This window comes from Mixophyes fleayi, chromosome 1 (assembly GCF_038048845.1).
Source record: "Mixophyes fleayi isolate aMixFle1 chromosome 1, aMixFle1.hap1, whole genome shotgun sequence".
Classification (NCBI taxonomy): domain Eukaryota; kingdom Metazoa; phylum Chordata; class Amphibia; order Anura; family Limnodynastidae; genus Mixophyes; species Mixophyes fleayi.
The window spans coordinates 167,438,621-167,466,026 of NC_134402.1; the positions used below are offsets into that span (position 1 = coordinate 167,438,621).

Below are 27,406 nucleotides of genomic sequence, written 5' to 3' on the forward strand. Positions count from 1 at the left end.
AAAATTAGACCGTTGTGTTTCGCAGCAGCCTTTTCTGAGATAATAGTGACTGAAACTGCACTTTGGAACATCCTTTAGGCACATAAATTCTGCCTGTCAAGAGCAGTAAACAAGTGGAAAAAAACTTGGCCCTACACTTTCTTTTCTTTGCTCCATATGTGTGGGTGGAGATCATATGGGGTAATGTCAAATTACTAGATGCAGCTGCTTTTCTGGCGCATTCTAAAGTTGTAGCAGTGATACAAGTTTTGTATAGCAAATGGAAAAGGGATCCAACAACAGAATAGATGAGGGTTGTTAAAAAAGGGGAAGGGAGCAAAGTTTCCTACCAATGTTACATATACATTTTGACATAATGCGTTTAGGACATTTCTAAGTTTTATAATACCTTGGCTCAAGTGACGTACATAGAGCCTAACTTAATAAACCATTTATGTTACAGGAAAACTGCTTCTATACCTAGAGATATAGATATGTATATACAATAAGCCTTGAAGTTTGTACACTACAGCAGAATATGAGCACCTGAGGTTTATCATTACTGGTTGATCTCCACCCTTTGCCCCTGCACACGGAAATGACACAACACTAAATGTTCATGTGTTTCCTGGAAGTGCGGAGTTCTTGTATTGGTTCCATATGCTCTAGGTCTTCTGAAAGGCAGACACTCTTATCATTAACTAGACTAGATAGCATTCCATTAAGTATATGTACCATATGCAGTCTAGAAAATGCTCTTTGGAGGGGACTGCTTCCCTTCCCTAGCAATTAAAAACTGTAGCTGCTTTTTCTCTTTCATCCAGTCTGGGGGACACTGCTTACCATGGGTTGTGGAGGGAGCTTGGGGAGTTGGCACCTAACTAGTTAACTTTTAGTACTGCCGACAGACCCCTCCCCTCTACAATCCCCCTGCCCCCTCTTTTTCAGTTTTTTTCAGGTTTCCATCGAGTTGGGCAGTGTTTTTAGTGCTTAGTGTAATTTTATTACTTTTATTTTATTCTTTTTATTTTTACCTCATTTTTTCCCAGTAGCAGGCTGGAGTGTGTTCTAATATAGGGGACACACTCACAGCACAGCAGCGCAGACGCTCCCCTGGCAGATGAGAGCCAGCGGTTCTCACTGACAGGGACAAGAAGGAGATGGAGGAAAGGGTGTCTAAAATTGAGAGTGACAAGCGGTCTCACGGACCGCTGTCACTCCTGAGCCTCCCCTATAACCGGTGCTGCCATTGCAGGCATAGAGTGCCGGATATCGGATATGTCAGTTGACGGCGGCCATTTTGGATTTTGGGAAGGAGATCCTAGGAAGAAGGGGGCTATACCTGGATCCCCCCTCATGCATAGGAGGGAGCATCAGGTATTATCCGCTGTGGAGGTCTCCATTACTCTGCTACAGAAAATGAATTTTTATTTTTTAATCGCTGCAGAAGCAGCACTACTGAAGGGGGGGAGCTAACACATAGAGCTCCCCCTCCTTCCTGAGAGAGAGATGGTCTGTCCCAGTCTTCTGGCGCCAAGGAGAAGCCCGGGAACAGAGAACACATCTGAGGGAGCAGGCACCAGGATACTGCTGTTGGACTTCTCCCCTGTTTGGCCTATGGCTAAGTATCTGATTTATTTAAACACATATGCTGTATTGCTGTGTACAAGAGGGCTAGTAGGAGTTATATTATAGTTCTCCTACCTGCTTAAATATTATTTTGTGTTTAAAATATTACGAGTACAGCTTTTTATCTAGATTAGTTGATTCTTGTAGTTACACTTTCCTCTATACATATTATATCTCTCTCTCTCTACTCAGCTAAAATCTTTCAATTTAAGTCTGTGTTTGGTGTGCCTTCCTTTATTCGGAAATGCCAGATAAGGGAAAGGGCCCTAAATCAATATTTTTTACGTGTTCTAAATGTCATGTAAAATTAACTTGTGGGCAGAAGGACCCGTTGGCGCTCTGTTTGTGAAGCAGGGGTTTCCCCTGCGCAATCCCAACAGGTCTCAGCCCCTCCATCGGAGGAACCGGCCTGGGTGGCCTCCCTGACACAGTCGGTTTCCTCCTTAGCACAGATTGTTTCTCAATCCAATCAATTGTGGTCTAGTGGGGCAACTTCGGTGTCTAATAATCCAAATACACCATTGGGCCTCCCTGCTTCCTCTGGTTCCAGTGGAACGTCTATACCAGGACCTTCCTCATTACCGACGGACCAAGCCCCTGTTCCCACAGAGCCGCCATGGTCCGCAGCTTTTATAAAGGGTTTGGATAAACTGAACCAGTTACTCGAATCCCCAAATATTCCGCCTGCTAGAAGGAAGCGGCCTAGATCTGATAATACCCTTATGGTCCTTTTAGACTCTGAGGCGTTTTCAGTGGAAGAGGGGGATATTAATTCTGATCCTGACCAGGTTCTACCGTTGGGACAGGAAGAAAGCTCTAAAAGCCAATTTATTAACGATTTGGTTTTAACAGCAAGACAAGCGTTGGATCTCCCAGAGACAGAAATCTTTTTAAGAAAGCCAAAAGAAGGGCTAGCCGTTTTCTCCCTTCTGTAGAACGTAGAGATATCGCAGAAGGAGCCTGGAAACAGCCGGAGAAAAGGTTCTCTGTTCCCAAAGGTTCTCTTCCTTGTATCCATTGCAGGAAGAGGATATGGTAGCTGGGAGAGCATTCCAAAAGTGGATATTCCTATAGCCCGATTGGCCAAGCACGCTTTACTCCCAGCCCCAGGTTCTGCATCCCTACAGGATGTCAATCACCGCAGAGTGGAATCCCAGCTAAAATCTATATTTGCGGCTGCAGGTTCTTCCTCTAGGCCCACATTTGCGTCAGCTTGGGTTGCTAGAGCCATGGAAGCATGGGCAAACCAGCTGGCAGAGGCATTACAGGACTCTGATATACTTCCCCTGGCTTTGCATTTGAAGGAGGCATCGGGGTACCTGTATAAGGTGGCCCAGTATACAGCGGCTGTATCCTCTTCTATTCAGGCTGCATCTATCTCGGCAAGAAGAAGTTATGGCTGAAATCATGGGAAGGAGATGCGGAATCAAAAAAGTCAGTGGAAACCATTCCTTTTTCAGCGACAGGTTTGTTCCCTAATCTCTCAGGCAACCGGGGGCAAAAGCACTTCCTTGCCAGTATTCTCTAGCAGGAGCCGGAACCCTCGGGTCAGCTCTTTTTCGTCAGCCTTTTCGGGGGACCTCCTTTCCTAAAGGACAGTTCTTTAGAGTCAGACAGCCCAATTCTCGAGGCTCCTCTGCCAGGGGGAGATCCTCGTTTGCAGCTAGGCGCCAGGCCTCCATATCCCAGGAGAAGCCTGCGTCATGATGACCACTCTGTTCTGCAGGGGGCGCCAGTGGGGGGACGTCTGTCTTTGTTTCAGGAACAGTGGGCAGCGTCCTCCCTAGATTCTTGGATTCGGGGTATTATATCAGAGGGGTACAGGATAGACCTGTTGGGCCCCGCTCCACATCGTTTCTTCCAAACTCCGCTACCCCGAGATCCATCAAGAAGGCAGGCTATACAGGATTGGGTCGCTTCTCTTCTTTCACAAAAAGTTATCTGCAGGGTTCCAGATTACCAGAAAGGGCAGGGGTTTTTATTCAAACCGGTTTCTGGTCAAGAAGCCGGACGGCTCCTTTCGCCCCATCCTAAATTTAAAGGGCCTCAATGTGCACTTATAGGTGGACAAATTTCGTATGGAATCCCTAAGGTCGGTGATAAACGGCTTTAGAGAAGGATCAGTTTATGGCGTCCATAGACATAAAGGACGCATACCTCCATATTCCAATATGGATTCACCATCAGTCTCTTCTAAGATTCTTGGTGGGATCCTTCCACTATCCGTATCGGGCCCTCCCCTTCGGCCTCTCAACAGCGCCGAGGGTTTTCACGAAGGTCATGTCAGTTATGGCAGCATGTCTTCACCTTCAGGGGGTTCAGGTCGTGCCTTATTTGGACAATCTGCTCATCAAATCCTCCTCAGTAGATTGCTTACGTCATCACTTGTTCCTCACCTTGGTGGTTCTCGAGGGCCACGGATGGCTGATCAATTTAAAGAAATCCCAGATGGTTCCGTGGCAACGCATGGTTTTCCTAGGCCTCATCATGGACACCAGCCAGCAAAAGGTTTTCCTGCCTGTCGAGAAGATTGCTTCAATTCAGAGCATAACAACTCAGGTCTTGTCTTCCCCCAGCCCCTCAATGCACTTGTGCATGCGGCTGCTGGGAAAGATGGTGGCCTCCTTCGAGACCATCCCCTTTGGTCGAGCCCATTCTCGTTGTTTCCTGTGGGATCTGTTGACAAAATTGTCAGGATCCCACCTTCGCTTAGATCTCCAGAGGATCTCTCTATCCCCGAGGACGAGACAATCACTCCAGTGGTGGCTGATTCGGGATCACATGACGGTGGGCAGGTCCTTCGCTCCATGGTCATGGATCATAGCCAGGACAGACGCCAGCCTGAAAGGTTGGGGGCGGTGATCCTACATCTCCGGCTCCAGGGCTTTTGGTCGGTTCAGGAGTCGACCCTTCAATAAACGTGCTGGAATTGAAGGCTATTCTTTTAGCCCTTCGGGGGTCCAGTCCCTCCTCCAGGACCACCCCGTCAGTCCGACAATGCCATGGTTGTGACATATGTCAACAGACAGGGAGGAACCAGGAGTGTAGCTGCAATGAAGATTGCAACTCAAATCTTGATTTGGGCAGAACTATATGTTCCAGCAATATCGGCAGTATTCATTCCAGGAATAAGAAATTGGGAGGCCGACTACTTAAGTCGAAATCAGTTGATGCCAGGAGGGTGGTCACTCCATCCAGAAGTGTTCCAGTCTCTGGCTCAGAGGTGGGGTCTTCCGGATATAGATCTCATGGCCTCCAGACACAACAGAAAGGTTCACACATTTCGCGCAAGGGCAAGGGACCCCTTAGCGGTGGCAGTGGACGTAATGATGATGTCATGGGACTTCAGGTTGGGATACATGTTCCCTCCGATTTCCATGCTTCCTCGTGTGCTCAGACGAGTAAAACAAGGAGGTCTGCCAGTAATTCTGATAGCTCCCTCATGGCCGTGCCGAGTCTGGTACGCGGACATACTCTCTATGGCAGAAGGACCGGGGTTTCGTCTTCCATCTCGAGTCGACCTCCTTCTGCAGGGTCTCTTCCGTTACCAGAATTACCTCAGATCAGTTTAACGGCATGGCTGTTGAAGCCAGCCTCTGGAGGGCTAGAGGTTGTTTCCTCCAGTGTGGTGAACACTATGATGCGAGCCAGAAAGCCAGTCTCAGCTCGCATCTATCACCGGATTTGGAAATACTATATCAGATGGTGTGAAAATAGGACATGTCACACGTCCTCTTTTTGTCTCCCTCGTTTATTGGCTTTTCTTCAGATGGCCTGGAAGCAGGGCTTCGTTTAGGTTCCCTAAAATTCAGGTATTGGCACTTTCAGTCTTTTTTCACCTGAAATTAGCGGATTTGCCAGATATTAGGACTTTCCTTCAGGGAGTCTTGCATATTCAGCCTCTCTATGTTCCACCTACAGCACTGTGGGATCTCAATCTGGTGCTGGATATGCTTAAAGGGCCTCCCTTTGAGCCTTTACTGGTGGCAGATTTGAAATGGTTGACCTGGAAGGTCCTTTGTCTTTTGGCTATTGCATCTGCATGTAGGCTTTCAGAATTAGGAGCTCTGTCTTGTCGGGAACCATATCTGGTTTTCCACGAGGACAGAGCGGTGTTAAGAACCCTCCCTTCTTTCGTTACTAAAGTAGTTTCGGTTTTCCATCTGAACCAAGAAATTGTAGTTCCGGTCTTCTCATCTACTTCCCATTCGGATCAATAGTCTATGGAAAAGTTAGATGTGGTTAGGGCTCTCCGCATTTATGTCAAAAGAACTTCTCAGATTAGACGTACTGATTCCTTGTTTGTTCCTTATGATGCTAATAAGAGAGGCTGGCCAGCCTCAAAACAGTCCATTGCAAGATGGATTACGGCTACTATTAGGCAAGCTTACATAAGGCTAACCGTCCGGTGCCAGAGAGACCTGGTCCTCTGTCTACACCTTTAAATTTTTTTACCAGTTTAATGTATTTGCATCCGCGGATGCAAATTTCGCTCGTAATGCTTTGCGAGCGGGATTTTCAGAGTAGTCCCACCCTTAGGGGGTTGCTTTAGAACGTCCCCATGGTAAGCAGTGTCCCCCAGACTGGATGAAAGAGAAAAGAGGATTTATGTACTTACGTTAAATCCGTTTCTCTGATTCCGTCTGGGGGACACTGCGATCCCTCCCTTCTGCTTTTCTTCTGTGTTCTCTTGTTTGACTGCCCTTTTTTCTCCTTGGGCTTTTTAATTAACTGACAGGAAGAGGAAGAGGCAGGAGGATTGTAGAGGGAAGGGGTCTGTCGGCAGCACTAAAAGTTAACTAGTTAGGTACCAACTCCCCAAGCTCCCTCCACAACCCAGGGTAAGCAGTGTCCCCCAGACGGAATCAGAGAAACGAATTTAACGTAAGTACATAAATCCTCTTATTTATGTGGGTGGTGGGTTTGTTATTTAGTGAGTGAAGACATTTGTTTATTCAAAATTTCTAAGTCAGGGTCAGCAGGTAACTGGAAATCAGTTACTTGATTTAGTAGATTAATTACCACTCTCCAAAATTGGGCTATTGGGTTCCAGATTTTGATGGTTTTGGCAAAATATGGAATTATATAGAATGCATATTAGACCTTTGTGTTTTACACAGTATATACTTGTGTCTTTTATTGAGTAAAATTCATTCGTTTAGACATTTTCATTTGTGAATGGATAAAGTTTTTTAATTTGTAAATAGTGAAAGGAAGTTGAGTGCACTAGGTTGTGTTTCTCACGGTGGGTGGTGCGAATTCTTCACAAGTGTGAAGGAATTGTTGAATACCTGACTTGCACCATGGGGTTGCGACACTTGTAGTTTCCAAATACGGATGAAAGGTAGGTGGGAGCTTGTATTGAATGTTAGATTTTTCCCATTTGGTAAACGGTAATTTAATTGTAGGAATGTCATGGACAAATGCTGGTTGGACGCCTTTACAAAGCCATGGGAAGTAGTCCAGACTGTCATTTCCCAAAAAAAGGACCTTTCAATTTCCACCTACTTTTAACTCCGGGTTTAGTTTGCCAAGCGATCATATGTCTAAATTGTAAGGCTTGATAGTATTTGTATAATATTGGAATGACATTTCTCCTGTATTTGGTGATTTAGTCTTGATTTCCATTATCTAGGTTTGTTTTTGACACTTAGAAAAGTTGTTAAACTGCATTTGAAGTAAGTGGCGAGAACATTTTGGAAAGGGAAAAGTAAATTCTGCATACCGAAAAAATATACATGGGATTCCAATTTGTCAGATCCCTCTGGAATGTGTCAATTAGTGGGAGAAATTTTGATTGGAATAGTAGATTTATAAAGTTTGGTTTTAGCAATGCCCAAGTTTTGGTTGGCTTTATTGTCCCCAGAGGAATTCAAAATAAATTTATATTACTCCTTTTTTTTTTTTTTTTGTTGGAGTAATCGGGTAAGTGAATAGCTAGGGTTTTTGATTTCCGGTTATTGAAGTTATATCTAATCCTTGTAAACTATATGTAAGGGAGGTGTATATTGTGAGTTAATTTAGGTGCTAAAAAGACAAAGTCTTCAAATAAACAGAGGATACTTTAAAGTAGAACAATGTTTTATTGTAAAAAGAAAAAAAAAAGCGTAAACATATACTTACCTACAGCTGATGATTGATTAGAAGAGGTGTAAGATACAGCAGTCTGGCACAGGAGCACAACCCTATTAAATAGGCTGGACAGGTAAAGATGTCCCACGTACTTTCTGCAGTCAGTCTTGGGCGAAAGACTCGTGATTAACAACAGGTCTGACTTCTATAGTCATTTCCACAAACTATCTAAAGATGTTGCTTTATTTGGTTTCAACATATATTGAAGCTTTATAATTGGCTATGCATTTTTGGCATCACATCTTGTAGCTCGACCAACACGCTAAGTATGCTGACGTGATCTATCAAGCCTAAACAAGCATGAAAAGAGAGATATATACAGTTTCTGTTATCTCTTAATGACCTCATATTCCGCAAAGGAGGTATGCAGGTTGGTTACATCATCCACAAAAGGAGAAATATGGTAATGGTGGGAACCCTTTAAAATCAGTGTTAGCCCCTTGACAACCGTTTGACAAGTCTCTGTTGTTTGGATATGTTCCCCCGTCAGGTTTAAGAAGGATCACTAAGCTTATAAGTTTTAGAAAATCCTAAATTAATTTGATCTCCATATAACCTTACGGGTTAACGCTCCTCTTCCCTATAATTTGATGCACAAAACAATGAGCAGAATATTTTCCTGTACCCCTCCCCATTTCTAAAACCTTTCCTTGCCCCGTTGTTCGTCTCCCCCCTCCCTCTGAAAAATAAAAACAAACAGCATTTTTCTTTTCCATGAATAACATACCGGATTTTAGATAATTTATCTTGGTCTTTCTTACTATTGTGTGTAAACATTTTTGAATTTCATATGTATACAGTATGTTTATACATTCTCTTGGTATGTTTCAAACTCGTTGTTTTCTTTTGAAAAAACCCTAATAAAAATTACTTTAAAAAAAATAAATAGAAATCAGTATTAGCACGGATTTTAGCCACTAGGGGCTCTAAGCAGTGAGCATATATCAAAGGTAAAAAGGGCATGTCTCTCTTGTGCCATTGTTCACGCTGAATCTTGGAGAATTCAATACAATTTTTTACATATCATACATTACATATGTATGCTGGTGGTGCCCGGTAGCCAGTTGTGATGGAGCTCCAAGTGCAGCAAATGGTGTGTGGATTGGAATCCTGTGGTTTCCGCTGGATCTGGGCAGCTTTAATGGATGCTGGTTATATTACAATGTTACCAGGATTGTGAAGCTCCGAGAAAGTAGGGCTGTCTGTAAAGGAGTCTGCTCCAATGACCCGCAATTGTGGGTGGCGTTTGGCCCAGTTCTGTGTTTACAGCGAAGGCGGAACCAAACTTGGTCATCCATAATTGACCATCAGTTGTACGGGTCCCTTCTGAGGGACGGAAGACGCCAGAAGTCACAGCAGCGCAAGCTTCTCGGGCTGTAGTGTGGGATATGCCTTAGTTCAGAGCACTGTTAAAATTTGTCTCCCGAAGCAGTGCAAGGGATGAAATGTCCCAAATATATTTGGATAGACATATCGGAGTTTCAGGAGCTGGTAAACAGTACTTCTGTTTAAGATGGCCGTCAAGCTAAGTTTGCATTTTGGATTATCGAAGCAAATTAGGAATAGAAATAAAACAGAAGCACACCACTATACACATCTAAAGTTGAGTTATTTCTAGGGATGTGCACCGGCGACTTTTGGTGTCTCGTGTTTTGTGTTTTGGATTCGGATTTTCGTGATGTTTTGGGTTCGGATTTGTTTCGCAAAACACCTGCCGAAAGGTTTTGGTTCGGATTTAAGGTTTTGGATTCGGAATTTTTTTGAAAAAAGCATAAAAAGTTCAAAAATCAAGTTTGGGCTTATTTTCACTCCTACGCTATTATTAACCTCAATAACATTCAATAACAAGCATTTCCACTAATTTACAGTGTATTCTGAACACCTCACAATATAGTTATTAGTCCAAAACGTTGCAACGAGGTATCTTTCTGGACTGCGTAGTGGAGTGGTCCCCACAATATAATAATAAAACCATCAACTGGTCTTAATCGCACCAAAAAATGTACCTGGACTGCATAGAGGAGTGGGTCACCACAATATAATTTAAAAACCCTGAACTTGTATGATTCGCACCAATAAATGTATCTGGACTGCGTAGAGGAGTTGGTCACCACAATATAATAAGAAAACCATCAACTGGTCTTAATCGCACCAAAAAATGTACCTGGACTGCGTAGAGGAGTGGGTCACCACAATATAATTTAAAAACCCTGAACTTGTATGATTCGCACCAATAAATGTATCTGGACTGCGTAGAGGAGTGGGTCACCACAATATAATTTAAAAACCCTGAACTTGTATGATTCGCACCAATAAATGTATCTGGACTGCGTAGAGGAGTGGGTCACCACAATATAATTTAAAAACACTGAACTTGTATGATTCGCACCAATAAATGTATCTGGACTGCGTAGAGGAATGGGTCACCACAATATAATAAGAAAACCATCAACTGGTCTGAATCGCACCGAATAATGTACCTGGACTGCGTAGAGGAGTGGTCACCACAATATATATAATAAGAAAACCATCAACTGGTATGAATCGCACCAAAAAATGTACCTGGACTGCGTAGAGGAGTGGTCACCACAATATATATAATAAGAAAACCATCAACTGGTATGAGTCGCACCAAAAAATGTACCTGGACTGCGTAGAGGAGTGGTCACTCACCACAATATAAATTAAAAACCCTGAACTTGTATGAATCGCACCAATAAATGTAATTAATAAAAAAAACCTCCACGGCTCTGAATTTCCCCCAAAAAAATTCTGGACTGTGTAGTGGGGTGGCCCCGGTACTAAATTTGATACCGGGGCCACAATACCTCCTCCAAGTTCCAAGTGTAGTGTTTATAACATATTAACACTACACTAATTCTAGCACGTCAAATCCTCTTGTTTTAAATAATGACAGGGCATTTAACTTTTGATTAAATTTTTTTAATTTGTTGACATTTTCTTTTACTTTTTCAACATGGCAAACGACTGTTGAATGGTCACATAATGCCCAAAAAATAGTTGCAAGATGGAATTGTCCTTGGTCCCTCCCACCCACCCTTATGTTGTTGAAATAGGACATGCACACTTTAACAAACCAATCATTTCAGCGACAGGGCCTACCAAACAACTGTGGCTGAAATGATTGGTTTGTTTGGGCCCCCACAACAAAATAACAATTCATCTCTTCCCTGTACAGACTAAACAGGCTCTACTGAGGAAAGATGTCGTCCTCATCCTCAACCTCTGATTCCTCTCCCCCTACAGTGTGTACTTCTTCCTCCTCACACATTATCAATTCATCCCCGCTGGACTCCACAACCACAGGGCCCTCTGTACTATCTGGAGGGCAGTGATGTACTTCATTGAGGAATTGATTATTCATTTTTATAAACATCATTTTTTCAACGTTGTGAGGAAGCAACCTCCTTCGCCGCTCACTGACCAGGTTCCCCGCTGCACTAAAAACTCTTTCCGAGTACACACTGGAGGGGGGACAACGCAGGTAAAATAGAGCCAGTTTTTACAGGGGCTTCCAAACTGCCTTTTGGAGTTCTACCACGTCACTACCTCTAGTTAATTTAGATTGCAAGGCTTTGAAGATAAAAAAAAGCAGGCTGCACAGACTGTGGAGCTAGAAAGTGAAATTAAATGGACCACGTTACTTTGGTAGCTATCTATGCCCCCTACCCGCACTACACTTGTAGTTGAATATAAAAGAAGCAGCCTGCATAGACTGTAGAACTAGAAATTCAAATATACAAAGAAATGGACAAAGGCAGTTTGGTATCTGTCTGCATCAGATCCCCTCTCCACTAGGAGTAAAATAGAAAACTATTCGGGCGTTATATAATCTAGAATATAAATAGAAATTGAGAAAGGCAATTTGGTATCTGTCTGCATCATAATCATCAACATCCTCCTCAGTGCCAGCTACATCAATATCCTCCTCCCGGTGAACAACATTCACACCTTCATTAGCCAAATCTGTAACTGGACTGTGGGTGATCCTTCCAGCATATGCAGAGGGCGTGCTGCAAATGCTGGATGGAGTCACCTCTTCCCGTACAGTGATGGGAAGGTCAGGGTTCACAACCAACAAACCCTTGGACTCGCCTTGGGGATTTGTGATGTCATCTGTTTAGAAGGCAGAGTTCTTTGCTGTTTTGTTGTTGTTGCTGACAGCATAACTCTCTTAAATTTTTTGTAGGGGGGGGGAGTAGGAGGGCTTAGATCCTTGGGTGAAGCTGGACCACTAGTCATGAACACGGGCCAGGATCTAAGCCGTTCCTTGCCACTACGTGTCGTAAATGGCATATTGCTAACTTTACGTTTCTCCTCAGATGATTTTAAGTTTCTCTTTTTGCTACTTTTTGAGAACTTGGGCTTTTTGGATTTTACATGCCCTCTACTAGGAGATTGGGCATCGGGCTTGCCAGACGACGTTGATGGCATTTCATCGTCTATGTCATGACTAGTGGCAGCAGCTTCAGCATTAGGAGGAAGTGGGTCTTGATCTTTCCCCACTTTATACTCCAAATTTTGGTTTTCCATTATATGTAGCACAAGAGAGCGTACCCCTAAGCCACACACACTTGGCAAAGCCTTTAAAAATTATATGCGGCACAGGAGAGTACCACTGGACTTATACTGCTGAATCAGTGAACTTTGTAATAGCAGTACCACTGGACTTATACTGCTGAATCAGTGAACTTTGTAATAGGAGTACCACTGGACTTATACTGCTGAATCAGTGAACTTTGTAATATATCAGTACCACTGGACTTATACTGCTGAATCAGTGAACTTTGTAATAGCAGTACCACTGGACTTATACTGCTGAATCAGTGAACTTTGTAGTAGCAGTACCACTGGACTTATACTGCTGAATCAGTGAACTTTGTAATAGCAGTACCACTGGACTTATACTGCTGAATCGGTGAACTTTGTAATATATCAGTACCACTGGACTTATACTGCTGAATCAGTGAACTTTGTAATATAGCAGTACCACTGGACTTATACTGCTGAATCAGTGAACTTTGTAATATATCAGTACCACTGGACTTATACTGCTGAATCAGAGAACTTGGTAATATTGCAGTACCAATGGGCTTATACTGCAGGATTGGTTTTACAAATTTTGTTGTAATTAAAAAAAATTTAAATTATTTTTTTGTATTTTTTTTTATAACTTTTTTTAAATTTTTTAAACACTTGGGAATATTGGGGAAATAAGAACTATGCCCTTAGAAGCACAGGACCACTGGACTGAACAGGACACAGCACAGGACCCAGCTGCACCACTGAACTCAAAATTGACAGAGCACAGCACCACTGGACTGATACTGCAGAACACAGCACAGCACAGAACTAAACAGCACAGCACGAGATCTACCAGGACAGAGGACCACCTAACACACCCTCCCTCTACCCTGATCAATGCCCGAGGGAAGATGGCGGCAACTAGCTGGGAATTTATAGGTTCCGAGTATCGCGAGATCCGACAGCGGGATTATGACTCCGAGCCTCGGTTTCAAGTTTTCATCTGGAGCCAATACCCGGATCTGTCTCGGATCCGACTCGGATCGGCAACGTTCGGGTGGGCTCGGATTCAGGAAATCCGAGTGCGCTCATCTCTAGTTATTTCATATAGTGTCCATTAAAAGATGCATTTAATATTATTTACATGTTGATTCTCAATGGTCTCGTTCTGTGGAAAGTTATTACCAACTTTTTTGTATGAACTGTTACATTTACCATTGTAATGGTATAAATGAACTGATGCAGAAATGGTCGTAAAACGGACGTAAGAAAAAAAGAGCATGCAAAATAGCGTATATCTACCCATATGCTGAGCAATACACATCTTGATGTGCCTTGCTCTGCATCGGCATCATGTTTGTCTGCCAAGTTATCATCATCATTGCTGATTTGAATCTATCCTGTGCAGGTGCAAATTATACACCTCCTAACAGGCATATATGCGTATTTCTACAGGTCTTTGCGTGAACAGGTCTTTACTATATTATGCTTGGATTTACATTCAGCTTCCCTCCGCCTCTTCACGCACATATGCGCATTGTTACTGTGGGCGTTCACAGTATGAATTATTACATACAACCTGAAGTAGGTTCCTCTCTGCACCGGGCCCACTGTATGTAATCCATTGGTGTTTGTTCAGCATATATCACACTACACAAAAATTATGTAGCTCTTAACTAGTGCAATGGATTTATACTAATCTGGAAAAGCAGCCATTTGATTAGGAAAGCAAAGAGACAGAATAGTGTAATGCAGTGCTCATTCTTTGCACTGTCTGCTTCAATCGTGGGCTGACACTAGCATTATAGCAAGAGAGACATTATAAAGTAGGACGTTTGATATATTTTATACATTTTACTGTATTTTTGTATGTCATCAGTGGAAGCACTGTACGTTTTCTTTATAAAATATATACATAAAGAAGTGACACAGTTCGCAACACAATACTTAGATCTGACTCATCTTGGAGACATTGCCTTTTTCAATTCTCATTACATTTCTTCTTTTGTATTGTATTCAGTTGTCATTACATTACTCGTTTTGTATTCTTAAAGGAAACATCCACCTTCTCACATCATTTGCTTAGGTTGTGTAGAGTAGTAGTAATGGAGTAGTTCATATCATTTTTTTAGATGTAGAAACAGAAAATAAATAGTTAAAAAGGAAAAGGCACACATCTAAGGCTGGATACACACTATGCAAAATTTTTCCCGATGCAATATCATTAACGAGTTTACCAACAGCTGAAAATCCCGATCAGTATGTCGATTCATGTGTATACACTATACACTTTTTACAAGATTTACCTTCAGATCTGTGCTCTTTATGTCATAACCATTGTCTGAAAAGATTGTGACTCTGTAAACCCTATGGAGATCTGAATGGATGGACCCTCTGTAGTGTGTACACAGCCTTAGCGCTATATGGGATACATTTATTTTAACTTAATCTGTGGTCTCTTTCTGTGGAAAATGGTTACCAACTCATGTTTTGAACTGTGACTTTTACAGTTGTAACTGACTTTTGACAGTGAAGTGCAGAAATGAACCTAATGTATGTTTATCATTGGTATTTGTGCTGCACTTAACATACAAATTGTATTCATGGTATATGTGACTAATTTCACATTTTTTGAAGAATTAGGAGATGAAAATAATACCAGAGAGAGGCAAAGAAAAAAGACTAACCACTGTGAATCAGCAGGTATGTTTTTTTTTTTTTTGTTGTTGTTGTTCTTCTTCTGATTCCTAATTATGGTTCGAACTGTGACTTTTACAATTGTAACAGGTCAATTGCAGAAATTGACTTACTGTATGTTTGCCGATGGCATTTGTGCAGCGCTTAACACACTTAAATTATATTCATGGTAAATGTCTTATTTTGTGAAGAACTAGGAGATGACGAATATACCATAGAGAGGCAAAGAAAAAAGACAAAAAAGACTAACCATAGTGAATTAGCAGGTATGTTTTTTTTGTTCTTCTAGTAGTTTTCTACTTTGAAGTTTGAAATTCATTCCAATGTGTATTTCAGATTTTAATATATCTGTTTAATTATTTCAAACCCATATGACCAAACGATATTGGATGGTTTAGGTGTTATTTCAGATCCAGATACAAAAAGTGATTCACTTGCTGGTATGTTGCTTTTTATTTTTGTGTATATGAATACAAAATATATGAATCAGTACCAGTAATTTAAAAGATCCGTTGTCCATCCCAGGCTAGCAAGCATTGGCTGATTGTGGGTGCCAGAAGTGCAGAATTGTCTTCTTTGCTGTGTGCATGTCCTTTATTTTGGGCATGGGTTTGCATGAATGCCAATCATTCCCATCCTAATGCTCCAGAGTAATTGATAGATTTAGCCATACATTTCTAAATACAGAGGGTTTGAGCACTTTGCTGTATTCAGTCTTCATAGACTTGATCATCTGTGATATTCCTAGTTTTGAAGTTGGCAGGTATAAAATAAGCTGGTGCAGAGGATTGGAACATTCACAGCAGCACATACCACACTATATGGGCATAAAGTATTTGGCCACACCTTTTAATTATTGAATTGAGGTGTTTCAATCAGACCCGTTGCCAGAGGTGTATAAAATGAAGCACCTAGTCATGCAGTCTCCATTTGCAAACATTTGTGGTACCAAATGGGCCGTTCTGAAGAGCTCAGTGACTTCAAGCGTGGTACTGTGATAGGATGCCACCTTTGCAATAAGATGGTTCGTGAAATTTCATCCCTGCTTGATATTACATGGTGAACTGCAAGTGATATTCTTAAAAAGTGGAAATATGGTAATGGCGGGGATCAAGTTGGATCCCTTTAAAATCAGTATTAGCCCCTTGACAACCGTTTGACAAATCTCTGGTGTTTGGATATGTTCCACCGTCAGGTTTAAGAGGGATCACTTCGCTTATAAGTTTTAGAAAATCCTAAATTAATTTGATCTCCATATAACCATACGGGTTAACGCTCCTCTTCCCTATAATTTGATGCACAAAACAATGAGCAGAATATTTTCCTGTACCCCTCCCCATCCCTAAAACCTTTCCTTGCCCCGTTGTTCGTCTCCCCCCTCCCTCTGAAAAATAAAAACAAACAGCATTTTTCTTTTCCATGAATAACATACCGGATTTTAGATAATTTATCTTGGTCTTTCTTACTATTGTGTGTAAACATTTTTGAATTTCATATGTATACAGTATGTTTGTACATTCTCTTGGTATGTTTCAAACTCATCGTTTTCTTTTGAAAAAACCCAAATAAAAATTTACTTTAAAAAAAAAATAATAAAAATCAGTATTAGCACGGATTTTAGCCACTAGGGGCTCTAAGCAGTGAGCATATATCAAAGGTAAAAAGGGCATGTCTCTCTTGTGCCATTGTTCACGCTGAATCTTGGAGAATTCAATACAATTTTTTACATATCAATGCATTTCATTACATATGTATGTTGGTGGTGCCCGGTAGCCAGTGTGATGGAGCTCCAAGTGCAGCAAATGGTGTGTGGATTGGAATCCTGTGGTTTCCGCTGGATCTGGGCAGCTTTAATGGATGCTGGTTATATTACAATGTTACCAGGGTTGTGAAGCTCCGCGAAAGTAGGGCTGTCTGTAAAGGAGTCTGCTCCAATGACCCGCAATTGTGGGTGGCGTTTGGCCCAGTTCTGTGTTTACAGCGAAGGCGGAACCAAACTTGGTCATCCATAATTGACCATCAGTTTTACGGGTCCCTTCTGAGGGATGGAAGACGGCAGAAGTCACAGCAGCGCAAGCTTCTCAGGCTGTAGTGTGGGATATGCCCTAGTTCAGAGCACTGTTAAAATTTGTCTCCCGAAGCAGTGCAAGGGATGAAATGTCCCAAATATATTTGGATAGACATATCGGAGTTTCAGGAGCTGGTAAACAGTACTTCTGTTTAAGATGGCCGTCAAGCTAAGTTTGCATTTTGGATTATCGAAGCAGATTAGGAGTAGAAATAAAACAGAAGCACACCACTATACACATCTAAAGTTGAGTTATTTCATATAGTGTCCATTAAAAGATGCATTTAATATTATTTACATGTTGATTCTCAATGGTCTCGTTCTGTGGAAAGTTTATTACCAACTTTTTTGTATGAACTGTTACATTTACCATTGTAATGGTATAAATGAACTGATGCAGAAATGGTCGTAAAACGGACGTAAGAAAAGAAGAGCATGCAAAATAGCGTATATCTACCCATATGCTGAGCAATATACATCTTGATGTGCCTTGCTCTGCATCGGCATCATGTTTGTCTGCCAAGTTATCATCATCATTGCTGATTTGAATCTATCCTGTAGCAGGTGCAAATTATACACCTCCTAACAGGCGTATATGCGTATTTCTACAGGTCTTTACGTAAACAGGTCTTTACTATATTATGCTTGGATTTACATTCAGCTTCCCTCCGCCTCTTCACGCACATATGCGCATTGTTACTGTGGGCGTTCACAGTATGAATTATTACATACAACCTGAAGTAGGTTCCTCTCTGCACCGGGCCCACTGTATGTAATCCATTGGTGTTTGTTCAGCATATATCACACTACACAAAAATTATGTAGCTCTTAACTAGTGCAATGGATTTATACTAATCTGGAAAAGCAGCCATTTGATTAGGAAAGCAAAGAGACAGAATAGTGTAATGCAGTGCTCATTCTTTGCACTGTCTGCTTCAATCGTGGGCTGACACTGGCATTATAGCAAGAGAGACATAAAGTAGGACGTTTGATATATTTTATACATTTTACTGTATTTTTGTATGTCATCAGTGGAAGCACTGTACGTTTTCTTTATAAAATATATACATAAAGAAGTGACACAGTTCGCAACACAATACTTAGATCTGACTCATCTTGGAGACATTGCCTTTTTCAATTCTCATTACATTTCTTCTTTTGTATTGTATTCAGTTGTCATTACATTACTCGTTTTGTATTCTTAAAGGAAACATCCACCTTCTCACATCATTTGCTTAGGTTGTGTAGAGTAGTAGTAATGGAGTAGTTCATATCATTTTTTTAGATGTAGAAACAGAAAATAAATAGTTAAAAAGGAAAAGGCACACATCTAAGGCTGGATACACACTATGCAAAATTTTTCCCGATGCAATATCATTAACGAGTTTACCAACAGCTGAAAATCCCGATCAGTATGTCGATTCATGTGTATACACTATACACTTTTTACAAGATTTACCTTCAGATCTGTGCTCTTTATGTCATAACCATTGTCTGAAAAGATTGTGACTCTGTAAACCCTATGGAGATCTGAATGGATGGACCCTCTGTAGTGTGTACACAGCCTTAGCGCTATATGGGATACATTTATTTTAACTTAATCTGTGGTCTCTTTCTGTGGAAAATGGTTACCAACTCATGTTTTGAACTGTGACTTTTACAGTTGTAACTGACTTTTGACAGTGAAGTGCAGAAATGAACCTAATGTATGTTTATCATTGGTATTTGTGCTGCACTTAACATACAAATTGTATTCATGGTATATGTGACTAATTTCACATTTTTTGAAGAATTAGGAGATGAAAATAATACCAGAGAGAGGCAAAGAAAAAAGACTAACCACTGTGAATCAGCAGGTATGTTTTTTTTTTTTTTGTTGTTGTTGTTCTTCTTCTGATTCCTAATTATGGTTCGAACTGTGACTTTTACAATTGTAACAGGTCAATTGCAGAAATTGACTTACTGTATGTTTGCCGATGGCATTTGTGCAGCGCTTAACACACTTAAATTATATTCATGGTAAATGTCTTATTTTGTGAAGAACTAGGAGATGACGAATATACCATAGAGAGGCAAAGAAAAAAGACAAAAAAGACTAACCATAGTGAATTAGCAGGTATGTTTTTTTTGTTCTTCTAGTAGTTTTCTACTTTGAAGTTTGAAATTCATTCCAATGTGTATTTCAGATTTTAATATATCTGTTTAATTATTTCAAACCCATATGACCAAACGATATTGGATGGTTTAGGTGTTATTTCAGATCCAGATACAAAAAGTGATTCACTTGCTGGTATGTTGCTTTTTATTTTTGTGTATATGAATACAAAATATATGAATCAGTACCAGTAATTTAAAAGATCCGTTGTCCATCCCAGGCTAGCAAGCATTGGCTGATTGTGGGTGCCAGAAGTGCAGAATTGTCTTCTTTGCTGTGTGCATGTCCTTTATTTTGGGCATGGGTTTGCATGAATGCCAATCATTCCCATCCTAATGCTCCAGAGTAATTGATAGATTTAGCCATACATTTCTAAATACAGAGGGTTTGAGCACTTTGCTGTATTCAGTCTTCATAGACTTGATCATCTGTGATATTCCTAGTTTTGAAGTTGGCAGGTATAAAATAAGCTGGTGCAGAGGATTGGAACATTCACAGCAGCACATACCACACTATATGGGCATAAAGTATTTGGCCACACCTTTTAATTATTGAATTGAGGTGTTTCAATCAGACCCGTTGCCAGAGGTGTATAAAATGAAGCACCTAGTCATGCAGTCTCCATTTGCAAACATTTGTGGTACCAAATGGGCCGTTCTGAAGAGCTCAGTGACTTCAAGCGTGGTACTGTGATAGGATGCCACCTTTGCAATAAGATGGTTCGTGAAATTTCATCCCTGCTTGATATTACATGGTGAACTGCAAGTGATATTCTTAAAAAGTGGAAATATGGTAATGGCGGGGATCAAGTTGGATCCCTTTAAAATCAGTATTAGCCCCTTGACAACCGTTTGACAAATCTCTGGTGTTTGGATATGTTCCACCGTCAGGTTTAAGAGGGATCACTTCGCTTATAAGTTTTAGAAAATCCTAAATTAATTTGATCTCCATATAACCATACGGGTTAACGCTCCTCTTCCCTATAATTTGATGCACAAAACAATGAGCAGAATATTTTCCTGTACCCCTCCCCATCCCTAAAACCTTTCCTTGCCCCGTTGTTCGTCTCCCCCCTCCCTCTGAAAAATAAAAACAAACAGCATTTTTCTTTTCCATGAATAACATACCGGATTTTAGATAATTTATCTTGGTCTTTCTTACTATTGTGTGTAAACATTTTTGAATTTCATATGTATACAGTATGTTTGTACATTCTCTTGGTATGTTTCAAACTCATCGTTTTCTTTTGAAAAAACCCAAATAAAAATTACTTTAAAAAAAAAATAATAAAAATCAGTATTAGCACGGATTTTAGCCACTAGGGGCTCTAAGCAGTGAGCATATATCAAAGGTAAAAAGGGCATGTCTCTCTTGTGCCATTGTTCACGCTGAATCTTGGAGAATTCAATACAATTTTTTACATATCAATGCATTTCATTACATATGTATGTTGGTGGTGCCCGGTAGCCAGTGTGATGGAGCTCCAAGTGCAGCAAATGGTGTGTGGATTGGAATCCTGTGGTTTCCGCTGGATCTGGGCAGCTTTAATGGATGCTGGTTATATTACAATGTTACCAGGGTTGTGAAGCTCCGCGAAAGTAGGGCTGTCTGTAAAGGAGTCTGCTCCAATGACCCGCAATTGTGGGTGGCGTTTGGCCCAGTTCTGTGTTTACAGCGAAGGCGGAACCAAACTTGGTCATCCATAATTGACCATCAGTTTTACGGGTCCCTTCTGAGGGATGGAAGACGGCAGAAGTCACAGCAGCGCAAGCTTCTCAGGCTGTAGTGTGGGATATGCCCTAGTTCAGAGCACTGTTAAAATTTGTCTCCCGAAGCAGTGCAAGGGATGAAATGTCCCAAATATATTTGGATAGACATATCGGAGTTTCAGGAGCTGGTAAACAGTACTTCTGTTTAAGATGGCCGTCAAGCTAAGTTTGCATTTTGGATTATCGAAGCAGATTAGGAGTAGAAATAAAACAGAAGCACACCACTATACACATCTAAAGTTGAGTTATTTCATATAGTGTCCATTAAAAGATGCATTTAATATTATTTACATGTTGATTCTCAATGGTCTCGTTCTGTGGAAAGTTTATTACCAACTTTTTTGTATGAACTGTTACATTTACCATTGTAATGGTATAAATGAACTGATGCAGAAATGGTCGTAAAACGGACGTAAGAAAAGAAGAGCATGCAAAATAGCGTATATCTACCCATATGCTGAGCAATATACATCTTGATGTGCCTTGCTCTGCATCGGCATCATGTTTGTCTGCCAAGTTATCATCATCATTGCTGATTTGAATCTATCCTGTAGCAGGTGCAAATTATACACCTCCTAACAGGCGTATATGCGTATTTCTACAGGTCTTTACGTAAACAGGTCTTTACTATATTATGCTTGGATTTACATTCAGCTTCCCTCCGCCTCTTCACGCACATATGCGCATTGTTACTGTGGGCGTTCACAGTATGAATTATTACATACAACCTGAAGTAGGTTCCTCTCTGCACCGGGCCCACTGTATGTAATCCATTGGTGTTTGTTCAGCATATATCACACTACACAAAAATTATGTAGCTCTTAACTAGTGCAATGGATTTATACTAATCTGGAAAAGCAGCCATTTGATTAGGAAAGCAAAGAGACAGAATAGTGTAATGCAGTGCTCATTCTTTGCACTGTCTGCTTCAATCGTGGGCTGACACTGGCATTATAGCAAGAGAGACATAAAGTAGGACGTTTGATATATTTTATACATTTTACTGTATTTTTGTATGTCATCAGTGGAAGCACTGTACGTTTTCTTTATAAAATATATACATAAAGAAGTGACACAGTTCGCAACACAATACTTAGATCTGACTCATCTTGGAGACATTGCCTTTTTCAATTCTCATTACATTTCTTCTTCTGTATTGTATTCAGTTGTCATTACATTACTCGTTTTGTATTCTTAAAGGAAACATCCACCTTCTCACATCATTTGCTTAGGTTGTGTAGAGTAGTAGTAATGGAGTAGTTCATATCATTTTTTTAGATGTAGAAACAGAAAATAAATAGTTAAAAAGGAAAAGGCACACATCTAAGGCTGGATACACACTATGCAAAATTTTTCCCGATGCAATATCATTAACGAGTTTACCAACAGCTGAAAATCCCGATCAGTATGTCGATTCATGTGTATACACTATACACTTTTTACAAGATTTACCTTCAGATCTGTGCTCTTTATGTCATAACCATTGTCTGAAAAGATTGTGACTCTGTAAACCCTATGGAGATCTGAATGGATGGACCCTCTGTAGTGTGTACACAGCCTTAGCGCTATATGGGATACATTTATTTTAACTTAATCTGTGGTCTCTTTCTGTGGAAAATGGTTACCAACTCATGTTTTGAACTGTGACTTTTACAGTTGTAACTGACTTTTGACAGTGAAGTGCAGAAATGAACCTAATGTATGTTTATCATTGGTATTTGTGCTGCACTTAACATACAAATTGTATTCATGGTATATGTGACTAATTTCACATTTTTTGAAGAATTAGGAGATGAAAATAATACCAGAGAGAGGCAAAGAAAAAAGACTAACCACTGTGAATCAGCAGGTATGTTTTTTTTTTTTTTGTTGTTGTTCTTCTTCTGATTCCTAATTATGGTTCGAACAGTGACTTTTACAATTGTAACAGGTCAATTGCAGAAATTGACTTACTGTATGTTTGCCGATGGCATTTGTGCAGCGCTTAACACACTTAAATTATATTCATGGTAAATGTCTTATTTTGTGAAGAACTAGGAGATGACGAATATACCATAGAGAGGCAAAGAAAAAAGACAAAAAAGACTAACCATAGTGAATTAGCAGGTATGTTTTTTTTGTTCTTCTAGTAGTTTTCTACTTTGAAGTTTGAAATTCATTCCAATGTGTATTTCAGATTTTAATATATCTGTTTAATTATTTCAAACCCATATGACCAAACGATATTGGATGGTTTAGGTGTTATTTCAGATCCAGATACAAAAAGTGATTCACTTGCTGGTATGTTGCTTTTTATTTTTGTGTATATGAATACAAAATATATGAATCAGTACCAGTAATTTAAAAGATCCGTTGTCCATCCCAGGCTAGCAAGCATTGGCTGATTGTGGGTGCCAGAAGTGCAGAATTGTCTTCTTTGCTGTGTGCATGTCCTTTATTTTGGGCATGGGTTTGCATGAATGCCAATCATTCCCATCCTAATGCTCCAGAGTAATTGATAGATTTAGCCATACATTTCTAAATACAGAGGGTTTGAGCACTTTGCTGTATTCAGTCTTCATAGACTTGATCATCTGTGATATTCCTAGTTTTGAAGTTGGCAGGTATAAAATAAGCTGGTGCAGAGGATTGGAACATTCACAGCAGCACATACCACACTATATGGGCATAAAGTATTTGGCCACACCTTTTAATTATTGAATTGAGGTGTTTCAATCAGACCCGTTGCCAGAGGTGTATAAAATGAAGCACCTAGTCATGCAGTCTCCATTTGCAAACATTTGTGGTACCAAATGGGCCGTTCTGAAGAGCTCAGTGACTTCAAGCGTGGTACTGTGATAGGATGCCACCTTTGCAATAAGATGGTTCGTGAAATTTCATCCCTGCTTGATATTACATGGTGAACTGCAAGTGATATTATTAAAAAGTGGAAATATGGTAATGGCGGGGATCAAGTTGGATCCCTTTAAAATCAGTATTAGCCCCTTGACAACCGTTTGACAAATCTCTGGTGTTTGGATATGTTCCACCGTCAGGTTTAAGAGGGATCACTTCGCTTATAAGTTTTAGAAAATCCTAAATTAATTTGATCTCCATATAACCATACGGGTTAACGCTCCTCTTCCCTATAATTTGATGCACAAAACAATGAGCAGAATATTTTCCTGTACCCCTCCCCATCCCTAAAACCTTTCCTTGCCCCGTTGTTCGTCTCCCCCCTCCCTCTGAAAAATAAAAACAAACAGCATTTTTCTTTTCCATGAATAACATACCGGATTTTAGATAATTTATCTTGGTCTTTCTTACTATTGTGTGTAAACATTTTTGAATTTCATATGTATACAGTATGTTTGTACATTCTCTTGGTATGTTTCAAACTCATCGTTTTCTTTTGAAAAAACCCAAATAAAAATTACTTTAAAAAAAAAATAATAAAAATCAGTATTAGCACGGATTTTAGCCACTAGGGGCTCTAAGCAGTGAGCATATATCAAAGGTAAAAAGGGCATGTCTCTCTTGTGCCATTGTTCACGCTGAATCTTGGAGAATTCAATACAATTTTTTACATATCAATGCATTTCATTACATATGTATGTTGGTGGTGCCCGGTAGCCAGTGTGATGGAGCTCCAAGTGCAGCAAATGGTGTGTGGATTGGAATCCTGTGGTTTCCGCTGGATCTGGGCAGCTTTAATGGATGCTGGTTATATTACAATGTTACCAGGGTTGTGAAGCTCCGCGAAAGTAGGGCTGTCTGTAAAGGAGTCTGCTCCAATGACCCGCAATTGTGGGTGGCGTTTGGCCCAGTTCTGTGTTTACAGCGAAGGCGGAACCAAACTTGGTCATCCATAATTGACCATCAGTTTTACGGGTCCCTTCTGAGGGATGGAAGACGGCAGAAGTCACAGCAGCGCAAGCTTCTCAGGCTGTAGTGTGGGATATGCCCTAGTTCAGAGCACTGTTAAAATTTGTCTCCCGAAGCAGTGCAAGGGATGAAATGTCCCAAATATATTTGGATAGACATATCGGAGTTTCAGGAGCTGGTAAACAGTACTTCTGTTTAAGATGGCCGTCAAGCTAAGTTTGCATTTTGGATTATCGAAGCAGATTAGGAGTAGAAATAAAACAGAAGCACACCACTATACACATCTAAAGTTGAGTTATTTCATATAGTGTCCATTAAAAGATGCATTTAATATTATTTACATGTTGATTCTCAATGGTCTCGTTCTGTGGAAAGTTTATTACCAACTTTTTTGTATGAACTGTTACATTTACCATTGTAATGGTATAAATGAACTGATGCAGAAATGGTCGTAAAACGGACGTAAGAAAAGAAGAGCATGCAAAATAGCGTATATCTACCCATATGCTGAGCAATATACATCTTGATGTGCCTTGCTCTGCATCGGCATCATGTTTGTCTGCCAAGTTATCATCATCATTGCTGATTTGAATCTATCCTGTAGCAGGTGCAAATTATACACCTCCTAACAGGCGTATATGCGTATTTCTACAGGTCTTTACGTAAACAGGTCTTTACTATATTATGCTTGGATTTACATTCAGCTTCCCTCCGCCTCTTCACGCACATATGCGCATTGTTACTGTGGGCGTTCACAGTATGAATTATTACATACAACCTGAAGTAGGTTCCTCTCTGCACCGGGCCCACTGTATGTAATCCATTGGTGTTTGTTCAGCATATATCACACTACACAAAAATTATGTAGCTCTTAACTAGTGCAATGGATTTATACTAATCTGGAAAAGCAGCCATTTGATTAGGAAAGCAAAGAGACAGAATAGTGTAATGCAGTGCTCATTCTTTGCACTGTCTGCTTCAATCGTGGGCTGACACTGGCATTATAGCAAGAGAGACATAAAGTAGGACGTTTGATATATTTTATACATTTTACTGTATTTTTGTATGTCATCAGTGGAAGCACTGTACGTTTTCTTTATAAAATATATACATAAAGAAGTGACACAGTTCGCAACACAATACTTAGATCTGACTCATCTTGGAGACATTGCCTTTTTCAATTCTCATTACATTTCTTCTTTTGTATTGTATTCAGTTGTCATTACATTACTCGTTTTGTATTCTTAAAGGAAACATCCACCTTCTCACATCATTTGCTTAGGTTGTGTAGAGTAGTAGTAATGGAGTAGTTCATATCATTTTTTTAGATGTAGAAACAGAAAATAAATAGTTAAAAAGGAAAAGGCACACATCTAAGGCTGGATACACACTATGCAAAATTTTTCCCGATGCAATATCATTAACGAGTTTACCAACAGCTGAAAATCCCGATCAGTATGTCGATTCATGTGTATACACTATACACTTTTTACAAGATTTACCTTCAGATCTGTGCTCTTTATGTCATAACCATTGTCTGAAAAGATTGTGACTCTGTAAACCCTATGGAGATCTGAATGGATGGACCCTCTGTAGTGTGTACACAGCCTTAGCGCTATATGGGATACATTTATTTTAACTTAATCTGTGGTCTCTTTCTGTGGAAAATGGTTACCAACTCATGTTTTGAACTGTGACTTTTACAGTTGTAACTGACTTTTGACAGTGAAGTGCAGAAATGAACCTAATGTATGTTTATCATTGGTATTTGTGCTGCACTTAACATACAAATTGTATTCATGGTATATGTGACTAATTTCACATTTTTTGAAGAATTAGGAGATGAAAATAATACCAGAGAGAGGCAAAGAAAAAAGACTAACCACTGTGAATCAGCAGGTATGTTTTTTTTTTGTTGTTGTTGTTGTTCTTCTTCTGATTCCTAATTATGGTTCGAACAGTGACTTTTACAATTGTAACAGGTCAATTGCAGAAATTGACTTACTGTATGTTTGCCGATGGCATTTGTGCAGCGCTTAACACACTTAAATTATATTCATGGTAAATGTCTTATTTTGTGAAGAACTAGGAGATGACGAATATACCATAGAGAGGCAAAGAAAAAAGACAAAAAAGACTAACCATAGTGAATTAGCAGGTATGTTTTTTTCGTTCTTCTAGTAGTTTTCTACTTTGAAGTTTGAAATTCATTCCAATGTGTATTTCAGATTTTAATATATCTGTTTAATTATTTCAAACCCATATGACCAAACGATATTGGATGGTTTAGGTGTTATTTCAGATCCAGATACAAAAAGTAATTCACTTGCTGGTATGTTGCTTTTTATTTTTGTGTATATGAATACAAAATATATGAATCAGTACCAGTAATTTAAAAGATCCGTTGTCCATCCCAGGCTAGCAAGCATTGGCTGATTGTGGGTGCCAGAAGTGCAGAATTGTCTTCTTTGCTGTGTGCATGTCCTTTATTTTGGGCATGGGTTTGCATGAATGCCAATCATTCCCATCCTAATGCTCCAGAGTAATTGATAGATTTAGCCATACATT

General features: G+C 40.1%; 1 protein-coding gene across 25 annotated transcripts in view; it reads left to right on the forward strand.

Annotated features, from left to right (window-relative positions):
• Positions 1-27,406, forward strand: part of CENPC (centromere protein C) — a 295,773-nt gene that overhangs the window by 218,148 nt on the left and 50,219 nt on the right. For 18 of the 25 annotated variants that reach the window (XM_075203541.1, XM_075203629.1, XM_075203558.1 and 15 more), the window contains 8 exons: positions 14,923-14,988; positions 15,174-15,248; positions 18,841-18,906; positions 19,092-19,166; positions 22,758-22,823; positions 23,006-23,080; positions 26,672-26,737; positions 26,922-26,996. In XM_075203541.1, the coding sequence (XP_075059642.1) occupies positions 14,923-14,988; positions 15,174-15,248; positions 18,841-18,906; positions 19,092-19,166; positions 22,758-22,823; positions 23,006-23,080; positions 26,672-26,737; positions 26,922-26,996 (564 nt within the window). The remainder of the gene's footprint in view (positions 1-14,922; positions 14,989-15,173; positions 15,249-18,840; positions 18,907-19,091; positions 19,167-22,757; positions 22,824-23,005; positions 23,081-26,671; positions 26,738-26,921; positions 26,997-27,406) is intronic. The other 7 variants (XM_075203499.1, XM_075203482.1, XM_075203507.1 and 4 more) reach the window with 7 other exon arrangements.